The 14,564-nt window shown below is 32.1% G+C and overlaps 1 protein-coding gene across 1 annotated transcript; it reads right to left on the bottom strand.

Moving 5' to 3' along the window:
* Nucleotides 1-7,932: 7,932 nt before the first annotated feature.
* On the bottom strand, nt 7,933-10,679 carry LOC120082221 (cytochrome P450 78A5-like). Its single transcript, XM_039037499.2, has 2 exons — nt 9,699-10,679; nt 7,933-8,801 (listed from the first exon to the last, which is right to left on the bottom strand). The coding sequence occupies exons 1-2, from the start codon at nt 10,668-10,670 to the stop codon at nt 8,199-8,201; spliced, it is 1,575 nt and encodes a 524-aa protein (XP_038893427.1). The 5' UTR covers nt 10,671-10,679; the 3' UTR covers nt 7,933-8,198.
* Between the last annotated feature and the right edge of the window lie 3,885 nt (nt 10,680-14,564).

Here is a 14,564-nt window from a genome sequence, read left to right as displayed (position 1 = left end):
CTAATTAATTGTTGTTAGGACTTGACGAATTATAATAGTGATCAAACTTACAAGATCAGATATTCTTACATGTTTGAGTATGATCCTTGTAGTAGGGTTATTTTCATCAATATTGTACAACTTATCAGTCATGTCCAACTTTCTTTTGACCTTTTATTAGTTATTCAAGAAACAAAATTTGTTATAGATATGTATAAATACACATTATAAATTCAAGATCCACATTAGTTGTAGTATTACACCTCTTGCCTTTTTGGTTGTTGGTGTTGACCTGTGCACCACCATGGTTGTACCTTTTCAAGAATCTTAGTTGTTGAAGTTTTAGGAGTGTGATTCTTCATCCTCGTTGTCATCTTTTCTTCGAACTATTGTGGAAGCATCAGAAGCATCAACCAACTCCTTCTCTTATTCTTTCTCTTCTTATTCTTTCTCAATACCATCTAGTTCCTTTTCGAACTGGGATGCAGACTGCTTCCATATAATTCATAATAAGTTTGTACTATGAAATACAATTAATACAATCTAGTTAGCTACTATAAATAGATTGTTTATCGATGCTTATGATTGAATAGCCTGTGTAGTCTTCATATAGTGAATCATTTTGTTTAACAATTCCACCAAGTCATTTGTCTTCTTCATCAACCTTTGCTGACTAATCTTCATAGCATCACAGTTTTCATTCATCCTTGTGTTCATTAATTGTTGTATTTTCTCTATTCCTTCAAACCTTTGTTTCATTTCATCTTTGTCAGATGTTAAACCAAGTCCTCTATTCAAGGATAGTTCAACCACACTCTCTCTCTCGACCTATATCTTCTCATTTCTTCTTCAACCTCTTGCAGCACCCTTTTTTCCTCCTTGATGAATGTAGCAAAGTATGGCATAGTCATTTCCTTCGGGGTTGCAGGTACTGGACAAATTTCAAGCTTTCAAGTAAACAAGAAAATAAGATGTTAGTTTATAGTTTAGAATTTAAGACTGTATGTCAATTTTGTTTGTATAGATATTTATACCTATTTTGAATCAAATACTCCTTGTTTGAGATCCTTCCATTTGGGTTGGTTGTCTATAGCCGAATTTACTATCCTTTGAACATTATTAGAAACCTTCCTGACAAAGAAATTTTGTGATAAGCTCAAGGTGGGTATGACCTTGTATGCCTATGCTAAGATTGGGAATATAAATCCTCCCATTGATATTCCTGTTTTACCTTTGATGTGTATTGCTCTATGCACAATATCAACAAGTAAATTAAAAGCAATCATTCTCCATGGATAGTTATCAAAGAGGTCATCGTCATCGACTATTAGGATGTGGTCTATAATCACATTCACCGAATCTTGTTTTGGGAGAAGAAAACTTTCCAAGAAATACAACTTTGCCATTTTTATACTGTCACTTTCACATCATGCCTTGCTAACATTAAAAGCTATGTTAAGGAAATACCTAGTCACAACTTTCATATCTTCGAAGTACATTTTTCTTATATTACCTTCTTCTTTTATTTCACTTTTATCAATTATTTGCAATTCACCATAATTTAGACAAGTTATTATTGCAAACTCTCTCAAACCAGATTTTAGTACTCAACCCCCTAGGAAGAAATCAACTTAGATGACGACTTTGGTTTACACTATCTTTGTATTAGGTGTCACAATAGCCGGGAAGATTGATTTGTAATGGAAAAATCAAGGAAATGTCCAAAAATAGTTTCTCTAAATCTCTGTTGTAACTCCTCATTTAAATTTTCCTTGAGTTTATCAATTACAAAAGTCTTTGTATGCAAGTTTATTTTTAGTGGTTCATTTCTCCTTATACTATCCATCAGATACAAATAGTCCTAACACATTTGAAATAAACCATAAATACAAGCTTAATAATATGCTAATATTAAATACAATTACAGAGTATTTAAGTAAAAATACCTCACGTGTATCTATCATTTCGATTGTTTTTCCTTTTGGCATGTTGTTACTTTGCCTTTTCCTTTATCTGACCTAGTTATTACCTAATATTTACAATTATTAGTAAATATTTAAGTAAAAATACCTCACATATATCCATTCCATAGGTGATTAGCTTTTTTTCCTTTCTTTGTTTCCATCCTCTTGTCTGATTGTCCACTGGATGATCTTTTTTCCGATAGTGTTGTTTCCTCGTGACTTTGTGACTTATCTTCTTCATTGTCTTTGCTTTCATCTTGCACGTTTTCACATGTCTCTTAAAAGTTCTCTTCTTCCTCTTCATACTCATTACTATCTTGTTTATCCTGTTTCATTATTTATTAATTATATTATGTAAATACTTTAATAAATACATTGTATTAATAGATGATTCCATAAAATCTACATTATCATATCTTTCCCTCATGTAGTTCCTACTGTTTTTCTTCTTCTATTACATCATTTCTCCCTTTCTTTTTTGGCTCTATTGTTTTTTCACAGCCTGCATCGCAATTTAGATCTATAAGATCTTCAACCCTTAACATTTCTTGTTGAATCAAATAATCCTGACCTTTCTCTTTATCCTTGGTTTGTTTGCTTAAACTTTGACCTCTAGTGTAGAAGCATCCTGCTTTCGTTTGTTGCTAGTTATTGGAGTTTCACGTTTTATGTCTGATCCCTCTGCCATTATCTCTGTTTTCCCCTGTTTTACATACATGATCAAAATTTGATGTTCACAACTACTTGAAAATAAAAATAAAAACATACCTCGTTGTCACTGTTGAGAACTATTGGCCCTTTGGTTGTTTGTTTTTTTCCACCAGTTATTCCGGCTACTTTTAATCTTTTGCTAACTCTGCTTCTTCCTTCGACTTTCTCTTTTTTCATAACTTGAAATGTTTGATTAATCGTAGACTTATCAGTTTTATACAAACAACCCAAGTGTGAGATTTTATATCATTTTCATTAATCGTTTCTATTTACAAGTCCTAAGAAGACAACATTATTTTATATCCCAAAAGATTTGAATCTAAATATTTAACAATAAAACCATGTTCTAATATCTAAAAAACCAATATTAAATATTTGTTTATTTTTGAAAAAAAAAATGTAATATTTGTATATTATACATAAACAGTTTCATTCAACATTTTTTCATCTCTTCAATGTGCAAACAAGAGTTAGACCAGATTGCAATGCATGGATTAGAAGAAAGTTTAGGAATCGCAATGTTGTATGAAATTAGAAAATTTAAGCAGATTCCAGACTTGACCTTCCTCCCTCACTCGAATCAGTAAAGAAGGGGCTTCAATGTCGAAAGTTTGGGAATCGGTAAAGGAGGGGCTTAAAAGGATTAGAAGCAAGTATTAAGATTCAATACCTGTGGAGAAATATTTGATGCAGTGCAAAAGTCCCTTGAAGCTGCCACTTGAAGTTGTCGAGAAAGGGCTTCAATGTCGAAGGTCAAGCGTTTGGAGTTGTCAAGAAGGTATTTCTTCTCTTGAACGATTTTTGAAGAGGTCTTTCTTCCGTCGAACGATTGTTGAACAATTTTTGAAGTTGTCGAGAACCCTCACACCTACTTCTTGCTTTGAACGATTTTTAGGGCGAAATGTTTGGTTGAGGTTTTGGTTTAAATGAATGTGAGTTGTTGAAATTCATTGATTACCATATGAAGTACGAAGGTGGATTAGACACTTTGTCATAATACATTGTTTAGTGTGTGATAGTTGTAGGTAGAGCGTATTTGTTGGTTTCAAACGGTTTTGAAACCCTCAAACCTTTAGAATTCCATTAAGTTTTGACAATTGTTAATCATTATTTTTTAATTTTATATTTCGTTTGCTATTTTTATAATTTTAAAAGTTTTTGCTATTTATCCAAATGAAAACTTAAATTTTTCTATTTATCTAGTCAGCCCTAAAAAGTATATGTGGGCTATTAACATGAATAACCTATAATACTCATATGGGCTAGGTCCATTTACGCTTTGAACTCCTCTAATGAATACAGAGAGGAAAAGGTCAATCATCTAAAAGCCCATTGCCAAGGTCCAATAATATGTTCCTTGAAGCCCATCATTCCCTTCTGGTCCATGAAACACAAAGAAGTCTTTTGAGGCTCGGGCTAGGCCCATTAACACTTCATTCTATTACAAAAAAGACAGAAGCCCATCATACTGATACCCGTTAATTGAAGAGTCCATTTTAACGATCCTTACAAAAATGAAGGGAAAAAAACGGTTTTTAAATATATCATATTTCAAAATACTAAAACAAAGTTTTATTGCAAAAATGCCTAAATCTAATTTAAAGTATTTGTTAGATTTCTTGTGAAAAATCTACCAATCCTAAAAATATTTTAGAATCTATTAAACCTAATCTTATCACACAGATGCAAGCAAAAATAATAATAATAATAATCTGCATCTGGTAGATAAGATTAGGTTTAATAGGTACCAAAAATTTTGATTATTTTTTCTAATGTGATACTTTATTTGCACTCCAGTAGAGAAAAAAAATTTGGATCAAGTTTTAAACTTAACATTATTTTACATTGAAAATGGTGTTTTCCTTGTACAATTCTCTATGTTATGTGAAGTCACAAATACTCTTGATATATACTCAAGAACACTCAAATTTTTTGAATATTAGTATTAATTTATATGTATTTATTCATGTATACGTCATGAAATTCAATTTTTCGATAAGTTTTGAGTCTTTGAGTTTGGGCATAAGTAAAAACTAGTAATTGTTGTCTTTTTATCTTACTCTTGGTCTTGGATCTATGTTTTTTACTCTTCTATACATGTTCATATTAATAATAAGTTTTTTAATAGATGGAAAAACTTACGAACATGTATGACGTATGTATGCTTATAATCAGGTAAAATGATAATGATATGAAAAAAAATGTTTGGTTTTTTTTTGAGTATTTAGGAGAACTCTATGGGCTAGAGATTGTGGCTTAAATATGGGTATACAAAAGTAGAAAACACAGATCCAAGACCAAGAGTAAGATAAAAAAACAAACAATTACTAGTTTTTACTTATGCCCAAATTCAAAGATTCAAAACTTATCGTATAATTGAATTTCATGACGTATACACGGATAAATACATATAAACTGATACTAATATTAAAAAAATTTGAGTATTCTTGAGTATATATTAAGAGTATTTGTGACTTGGCATAACATAGAGAATTGTACAAGGAAAATACCATTTTCAATGTAAAATATGTTAAGTTTAAAATTTGATGCAAAAATTTTTTCCTCTGCTGGAGTGCAAATAAAGTACACATTAGAAAAAAGAAGAAGAATGACTCGTGATACGTGGAGTAAGTACAATTATTTTTTATTAATATAATGTCTCTTAGATAAAATTAAAATGAAATACATGAAAATTTATGTTCATAGCAAAGAGTTTCATATCAATGAAAGACGCGTGTACCTTCAAATATTATGATTTGGTTCTTAAATGGAATCATTTTAGGTTTTGCTCTTACTTTCTTGTTAACATAATTCAAAGAGGGATTTGGATCCAATTTCAAAGAGCTACTGTACATAACTTTTTTAAGTTTTTTTTTTTCCCAAATAATAGCTCATATTTATATATGCCTCAAGGGCAATTTGGGAATTTAAATTCTTCATAGCTAATCAAAGGAGATTGGAAGGAGAATTTTCATCCTTGGCACATTTAGCTACAGAATTGGCTTAGATCATTACATGATCAATGAACAAACAAAAAAAGAATCAACAAAAGTAAAAGTATTAACACAAGATAAATTCTATTCAATCCAGCAACTTATTTCACCATCCACCTTAATTCAACATATAAATAAAAAAAAAAAAAAAAAAAAAAAATCAAGACACATTTTTGTTTTTATTTTTTGATAGTGGAAATTCATTAAAAACCTGCCCCAAATTAGGTACAAAGCTCTCCTCATTAATTAGAGCGAGATGCCCCATTAAAAAAAAATGTCAAATGCCTCTTCATTGATAAAACCAAAATGATTCTTCACGAAATCATCTAAAACATTAAATTTAGCTTAATTCATGTGTAACATGGTTACACTTTCTTGTATGCCATCACAAAAATGAATGTTGTTGATGAGATTATTTAGGATTTTTATTTTTTAAAACGAAAGATTCAAATCAAAAGAAATTTACTTTATATAAAGTGAGCATATTTAGGAAGCACAATACCATAGTAGTTTAGATATTTTTATCATTCTTAGTGAGCCTAATATTATTATTTTTTTATAAAAAAAAAAGAAAAAAAAAAAAAGAAAAAAAAAGTAAAAGTGCTGAAGAGAGAGCCAATAAGAAATGGACAGCAGCAAAATTTAGAAGAAAGGAAATGGTGGGACCCAGTTCAATGAAAGGGAAGATTTATGGACTTATGACTTGACCATGACCATATGACTTTCTTAATTGCTTAATAAAGGGTTCTGCCTTTTATGCTGTAACCAAAGAAATCCATTACATTTTTCTTCTCATCCCATTTCCCATTCAATTAAAAAGCCTAAACTTTTGGGCTTACCATTTTCTCTTTCCCTTTTTTACTATTATTTTCTTTTTCCCTTTCCCATAAAGGAGCATGGTTTTTAGAAGTGCAAAATCCCTTATTTCGCCCTTCTCATGTTTATCCACTCAAATTCTTACATTTTTATTCCATTTTATTACAAAAAACCTCACTCATTTATCACTAATTTGATTCTATGCCTAAAGTTACTTTAATAATAGATTAATATAATAACATCCTTCAATGGGAGAACAACATTTACCTCTAAAGTAATTAATAAATGTTTATTAGAAAAATAAATATGTTGCTAAAGATAGACACTCACACAAAGAACAAAGCACTTGAGACGAGCATAAATTTATTAATTATGGCATTATGTTCAATGAACAAGAATTGCATGTTGTAGTATATGAGAGTATGAGAAACTATATAGATAGATAAGTTTTCTGTGTGTACTTTTTCTCTTATTCGTTGATGTTTTTATATATGAATTCTTTAAATTATCATTAAAGATCAGATTTGTTGTAATTTTACTTTGATATAGTGTATAAAAGTCGTTTGTTCTTAAAAACAAACAATAAATTGATTAATCAATAATCTATGGATCAACAAATTTGAACTGGATTATGTTTACACATTTATCAATCCACTCTCGAAAAACTACCAAGGTTCTCTTCAAATAGTAAGTTTGCTTGATTGATGCATTTGTTCATAATTCTATTATATGATTAACTTTAAGTTTGTCCTTAAATTCTTACAGTAGTATATATGATAGTACTCAATTACAAGTCTAAATCTCGTATGGATTGTTTTTATCTATAATGTTTCATATCAATAAAGATATTATTCTTACTCACCTCATGTAATTTTTTTGGTTAGAAGGATGAAGTATCAAATTTTTGACATGTGGCATGGAAATTTTGATTTCTTATCTACGGAACTATATGTTATTTTTACTCGTATAACTCGAATCTTCCTATATTCCAATCAATGTGTTTTCAATCTCAAAGTATTCTTTCTTTCTTTGTTTTTTTTTTAGAATATGTGGAGCAAATGAATCGAACCGTCGAGATTGATAGTACAAATACTATGTAAGTTGAATTATGTTCAATTTGGTGTGATATATATATATATATATATATATATATATATATATATATATATTGTGTTGCTCTTTTTTATCATATTGATGATTCTATTCAAGTCAAGAGATGAATAAATTGATACAATATTTCAATAATTGCATCAACTAAAAGTGTTCTCCAAAGATTGAGTGACTCGACAACAAAACAAAAAGTAGATTTACTTACATCAAATCAACAGAAGTGCTTTGTCAATTACCTCAGTAAAAAACAAGAAAGAAAACAAAAGACAGTGCTTATAATTCTTTGAACTAGGACTTCACTTTTGATATTCTACCACATAATCAAATCAACACAACCAACCATTATGGGATTAATATTCTTTTTGGGAAAAGAAAATAACACTATTTCGTAATTCAACAAACACTTAATTATCACTTATGATCACAACTTCACATCCGCCTCCCATACTCCCCTTTCTTTCTTAATTATTATAAACAACCCATTATTAACTAATTTACACCATAATTAATCTACTTTCCATGAGGTTTCCACCACGGTAAATTCCCTCATTTTTACACAACTTACAACCCATTTTACTCTCTCTCTTCTTTTTTCTTTTTTTTTTTTTACCTTGAATTTTCCGATTCACCGACTAACCGTACAACAATTCAGAGGCTTCTTCATTTCAAGAGATAGCTTCAAACACTCCGATAAATTAACCGACTTAGTCGAGGAACATGGAACCCATCTAAACCGGTGCAGAAAATTGGCTAGCCATAGGTGCACAGTGGCTAAACCCAAGGCCCTTCCTGGGCACGCCCTTCGCCCAGCTCCGAACGGCGCCAATCGCAAGTCCGATCCCATAATCGACATGTCGTTTTCAATGAATCGTTCCGGTTCAAATGTCCATGGGTCTTTCCATATCGATGGGTCGTGAGCTATGGCCCACATGTTCACCATAGCCGTTGTGCCAGCTGGGATTAAGATCTTGTCCACGTGGACATCGTGGACTGCCAAGCGGGCCCACGATAGTAATGGCCCAGGTGGGTGTAGACGAAGAACCTCTTTCACAATTGCTTGGAGGTAAGGAAGGTTCGGAATGTCGGAATCACGCACGTGCCTATTACTCCCTACGCACGTGTCAATCTCTTTTTGAGCTTTGGCTTGGATATCTGGGTGTAATATCATCCTGGCCATTATCCATTCTAGAAGAATTGCTATCGTGTCGGTTCCACGAAATATCATTTCCTGCATGGCATTTTTTCACTTTAAATAAATGAGATTATTTTATAAAAAAAAAAAGAAAATAACATAAAAATCATATATCACTAACATGCTTTGTATATCCTATTATGACATCGGTTTTATAATGATTTAGATGTTATTATATGTATTAAAATATAATTATAATTTATGTCCATTTCTAGTCAGTGGCCGATGTGCGTTATTATGTGGTCAATTAGCAATCATTTTTTCTAGAGATGGATACATATTATGATGATCATATCCGAATTTTGTAAAGCTTATAAAACTTTATGGAAAAAAGAATTGGCATAACATAAAAAAATTAAAAAAAAAAACAAAAAAGTATGGGCTGTGGGTCATATAATAAGATTGCCGATTCAACCTACAGCACACATATAATACACATAGGAGGAATATTGTTCATTTTCATGCATGGCCATATACTTTATTGTCTTCTAAATATAACCCTTAAAATCAGTAAATCGTTTTCTTATTATTTCTTTTAACAAAATATATTAGACTGTACAACTAACATGTAAACACCAAATATTTTGTTATTTAATAATAAAAGTAAATAAATCATTACTAGCGTAAAACACACTGGATGTTAAAAAATAGAATATAATGTGTATTTTCAAAAAGAAAAAAAAAAACATATAATGGAAGCATCCTATTTTAAAGAGAGTGACTAAAATATATCACCTTGTCACTCAAGGAAATTGTTAGACATGTAAACTCAACAAGAAAAGACTAATTAGAAATTATTTGGAATGATAGTGATTGAATGGGGTAGTAGCTAAACTTATATTCTTCACTTATTTTATTATTTAAAAGAAAAGAGTTTAAAAATTAAACCCATAATGAATATATAGTAGAGAGAGTGTGTGAGAAATATGTTACCCATAAAACAGCCACCATATCTGAATCACTCAACCGATCCTCCTTCGGCAAAGTTAGCAAAGTAGAAAGAAAATCATTATTAAACTCATTAATTTGTGTTTTTCTCTCTTCAACAATCTGTCCAATTACCACATTAACCCTGCCGGCCAATTCATTGCACCTTCGTTTCACTCCACCAAAATCCAAAAAGCTCACCGGAAAATAATCTTCCCAATTGAACATGGCGATCAATTCATACCCTTCTCTCACCATATCACTCAGCTCTTCCTTCCTCCCCATCTCCAAACCACTCCCAAACACACTCTCTATTATGTTCTTCAAAGAATACTTTTGCAGCACCTGTCTCAGCCTCACCACCCCCTCCGCCGCCATATTTCCCGACACCTCCGCCACCATTTCATCCGCCACCTCCCTACGGAGCCCCTCCAGGTCGGAGATTTTCCGTGGGGAAAACATGTGGTTGGCGGCAATTCGTCGAAGATTGCGCCAATAAGCCCCATTTGGAGCAAAGCCAATGGCTCTCTCGAACATCATGAGCCGAGCCGATTGTTTGACAGGTCGGTCAGAGAAAGCGGAGCCGCAGAGAATCTGCTTGGCCGTGTCAGGGTGGCTGCTTATGATAGCTGGAGTGGCACCCATGCTAAAGGACATAAGGCGTGTGGCTTTGAAGGAGTGAGCAATGGCAGCGAGATTCCGGTGAGCAAGCGGCCCCATTTGCGGGAGCGTGCCAAGGAGCGGCCAGCCAGAGGGACCAGGGAGGTTGAGGGAGGAGCGGTGGTGGTTACGCCAAGCAAATCCACCGGGGATGAGCCAGAAGTTGAGAGAGAGGGCGAGGAGAGAGCAAAAGAGGAAAGTGAGGAAGCTGAAAGGGAAGAGGAGTGAGATGGTGAGGGTGGCCAGAATAAGGAGCTTCATTTTCTTTTTCTTCTTCAAATTCTGGATAGGAGAAAGGGTATTGGAGTGCATGGGCATTCAGATGGAGAGTGGTTTATATAGTACGTGGGAACTGATTCTGGTTAAGCCTGCGGTTACTATTTTCCTAACTCTAGTTAAGCTTTTGGCCATACATTTCGCTTTCATGTTGCTCCTGTTTTGTTTATGCTTTTAAAGTGCACCTATGCTGCCGATAACTTGTTAAAGCGAACATAACTCAACTAATATATCGATACATTATGAAGTTGGCTATTGTAGTCAGTGGATTATAATAACTTGTAAGCTATATAATAGTCTGTATTTGAGGTATATACTACTTTAATTTGAGTTACAAGGATGAGAGAAGATAAGTGTATATATATATATAAGTTTTAACTTTTAGGGTTTAACTTTAGGTTAATTCTTAATGTTTTTATTAGAAATGTTTCAATGCTTGTTTATTTAAAGTTCATAATAGATATCCATTAAACATTTGAGTTTTACGGTCAAAACGAACATAACTTAATTGACATATAACGTACTAAAAATCATGAAGTCATTGGTTTGAATCCCTCGTCACCAAAAGGTTTGAGTTGGATTGGGTTAAAGATCATGTCTCTTGGGTAGCCAACTCACCAAACCCAAATTTTTGGGATGGTCCAAAGAAATCCCCAACGCAACCCAATATGAAGATTTGAACAAGGTACATGCTAATTTCAATGAAACTACTATGCTCACTTGGGTGAATAAATAGCCCTTTTAATTAATAGAATTGATACAAATAAACCCTCAAAATGGTTGCAGTTACTTCCCACATTCATTATTACTTCAACAATTCAAAAGTTTTCATGGATTATTGATAAAAGGTTTATAATCAGCCAATAAAGTAAAATGAAATAGAAAATGACATTATATGGATATGGAACAAAGCTTAAAAACATGGAGGCTTTTCTTATTATATTGAAAAGCAAAAAAGGAAAAAGAAGCAGAGCTCATATTTTGGAAAAGCAACAAAGTTAGTGGAGACATACCACCATTTAATACAGCCAAGGCCGAGGGAAAACAGTTCGAAGCATGCCAGTTTTTGGAAAACTCAGAATTTACCTAATTTTGCATCGGAATTTTATGTTAAAATAATTCAAAGCTAAAATGGGAAAAACAAAAGAAAACAAAAAAGAGGTTTTTAAAAGCTGGAGAGTTGTCCATGTGACATCACTATTTCTTCTTTCTTCTTTTTCAGCACAAGCATCTTCACACTTTGCTTTTCTCTTTAATATTTGTATGGTTTCTTTTGCAAATAAATCTTGTCATTGTGACATGTCCATGAATTATATGCCTAAGAATCTCCATACACCCACAGGTACAAACTTCAACTCTCCATAATGGATATAGACACCATAATGAGCACGATGCACTTTTTTTTCAACTCATCCAACAATTGGAGTACACCACAAAAAACCCAAAAACCAAATTCATCAACTTTTTTGGTTCAGCTTTTTAGTATGAAATTGGACATCTTTTGTTATTCATATTTAAATAAAACCAAAAAATATTAGTTTGAATTGATTTTTTATTTGAAAAACCAATCAAAATCAAACTAAACTGAGCATATATATATATATATATCCTAAAAAAATAAACTCTAACATTAGGTATTTTTTAGTATTTTAATTATTATGATGCATATATATTTGTTGTTTAGAAAAAAAAATACCAATTATTATGGACCGTATATATTTCTTATTTACAAAAGTGTCAAGAAAAGAACAAAAATATCCAATTTTAATCTACAGAAAGAAAAAAGAAAAATAAAAAGATTCAGTTTTAATTTAAAATTAGCAAAAATGAAAATAAAAATTTAAAACAAAAAAGAAAATGTCAAAAATCGAGAACCAAACTAATAATAAACGAACCAAATAAAAACCAGTCCATTATTTTATATTCTTTATTAGACATTGGTTTGGATCCGTTCTTTATAAAATCTATTGGTTTAATTTGATTGTTGATTGACCCAAAACCGATTATCATTTCTACATCCAACCAATCACACAACAGATAAAATTAATAAACTTGGCAAGTGATAAACTATAGTTAGACCATTAATTGAATTGAAACGCAAAAAATAGTGCATCAAAATGCATGCAAATATATTTTTCAGGATCATATTTTATACTGTCCTTTGTAAAATAATAATAATAATAAATCTTATATTTAGAAGTGGACAACAATCAAATATGTGGCACCTTCCACCGTCCTTGTTTTCTTGTTTACATGAAAGGGGTCAAATCGAAAAATAGATTTTTGTATTTGACTTTCTAAATTCAACTTGGTGCAAAAAATAATGTCATATGCAGCGAAAAAGATAAAGAAACATCTGAATAATTGGTCACCTCCTTTCACTTCGAGGTTAGAGGATTCTTGTAGTTTCATTGGTTAGGATGTCTTTCATACTTCAATTCTTTTATAAATAGTCCTTCCTCGACAGAAATAATTGTAAAAATAATTTTAACCAAATAATATTTATGTCTTTCAATATGATAAAATAATAATAATAACAATCATATATAAATTTAGGACCCATTTTGATTGATTTAAGAAAAAAAAATGTTTTGTTTTAAAAAGCTGATTCATTTTTATTTAAACACTTTTGATAAAAATTAATAAAAATATATTTAAAAAACTATTTTGAATGATTGTCAAACACTTCGATTTCTTTCAAAATATTCTAAAATGACTTATTTTTTAACTTGAAAACTTGAAAACGTATTTCAAACACACTATTCTAGGGGTGTTTGTTTCAAGGGTTGAGATTAGATGGGTTAGACATCCTAAGTCAACCCTTGTTTGGGGTATGGATTTAGGAAGTCTAGCTTCCTATATCATTTTCCCAAGGGTTTGAATAGTGTTTACTATTCAAACCCATGGGTTACACTTTTTTCTTCCTAATTTAATGTAGGAAGCACGTCAGTCAACCTCCGGACACCACCTTCGGTGACCACTACGGCCAACTCTGGCCACCTCCCTCTGACGACCGCTACCGTCCAACTCCGACCACCACCCTCCGACCACCACCATGGGCCAATCCAGCAAACGTCGTCAGCCAACTTCAGCACCACCTCTGACGACCTTGGTCGACCAACTTTGTGTTAAGGGTATATAGATGCCCTAGTTTATTGTATTCTCTCATTACTCAACATTGTATATATCTGTATATATGTAAATTCACTGGAGTTTAGTCCACATGGGAGTTTGTTAGGTTGTATGTCTTAAAACTTGCAGTTTGTAATGTAAATATTTTTCTATTATCAATAAAGAAGTTATTGACATTTATTCAATAAAATTGTTGTTGAACAAGCAAATTGTACTTGTATAGACTAAATCCAATAAACTAAGATCCATGACTATTACATGAATACTTGAACTTTATGTGGAAACATAAAGATGGATAAAGTTCAAGTAAATAAATAAAACGATCTATAGTATATGAATAAGGTTGGGTACCTTATTCTAGTAACACTATTGGACACAACCCACTTTGTAGATAGTACAAACGATGTGATCCTGAATCGTTCATGTGGAGACATATGAGTGGAGGCATTCTATGCAACGAGTTTGTATAAGACCAGAACCAAGAAATAAGTCACTCTTACTTTATAACGTTGTTTACTGTTTAAGACTGACGGTTTCAAATCGATGACCTACGTAACTCGACCTGAATCTTGAGCTAACTATGAATTCCTATTTATTCGAGATTATTCTTAGATTTGCATAGGTGAGGGTTGGCTAAACAACGCCGACTCAATAAGTCTTCCATTTTAGGGGTGAGACCAAGTAGATAGCTAAGGACATCGGGTGCAAGATGAAATTCACTCCTACCTGATTTAAGGATAGTAGAGAGGTTGTTCTTGTAATTATTGATTCCAGGTCTTAAACAAGGGGCCTCACCCTCTCATT

Source organism: Benincasa hispida, chromosome 7 (genome assembly GCF_027475165.1).
Source record: "Benincasa hispida cultivar pf3 chromosome 7, pf3_genome.v1.1, whole genome shotgun sequence".
Classification (NCBI taxonomy): domain Eukaryota; kingdom Viridiplantae; phylum Streptophyta; class Magnoliopsida; order Cucurbitales; family Cucurbitaceae; genus Benincasa; species Benincasa hispida.
The sequence above is the reverse complement of the archived record's forward strand: the minus strand, read 5'-3'. Positions and strand labels throughout refer to the sequence as shown.

Excerpts from the sequence above, each read along its gene's own strand:
- LOC120082221 (XM_039037499.2), bottom strand. The coding sequence starts at position 10,670 with ATGCCCATGCACTCCAATACCCTTTCTCCTATCCAGAATTTGAAGAAG. Across the intron at positions 8,802-9,698 it reads ATATGGTGGCTGTTTTATGG|GAAATGATATTTCGTGGAAC; the intron begins GTAACATATTTC and ends AATGCCATGCAG.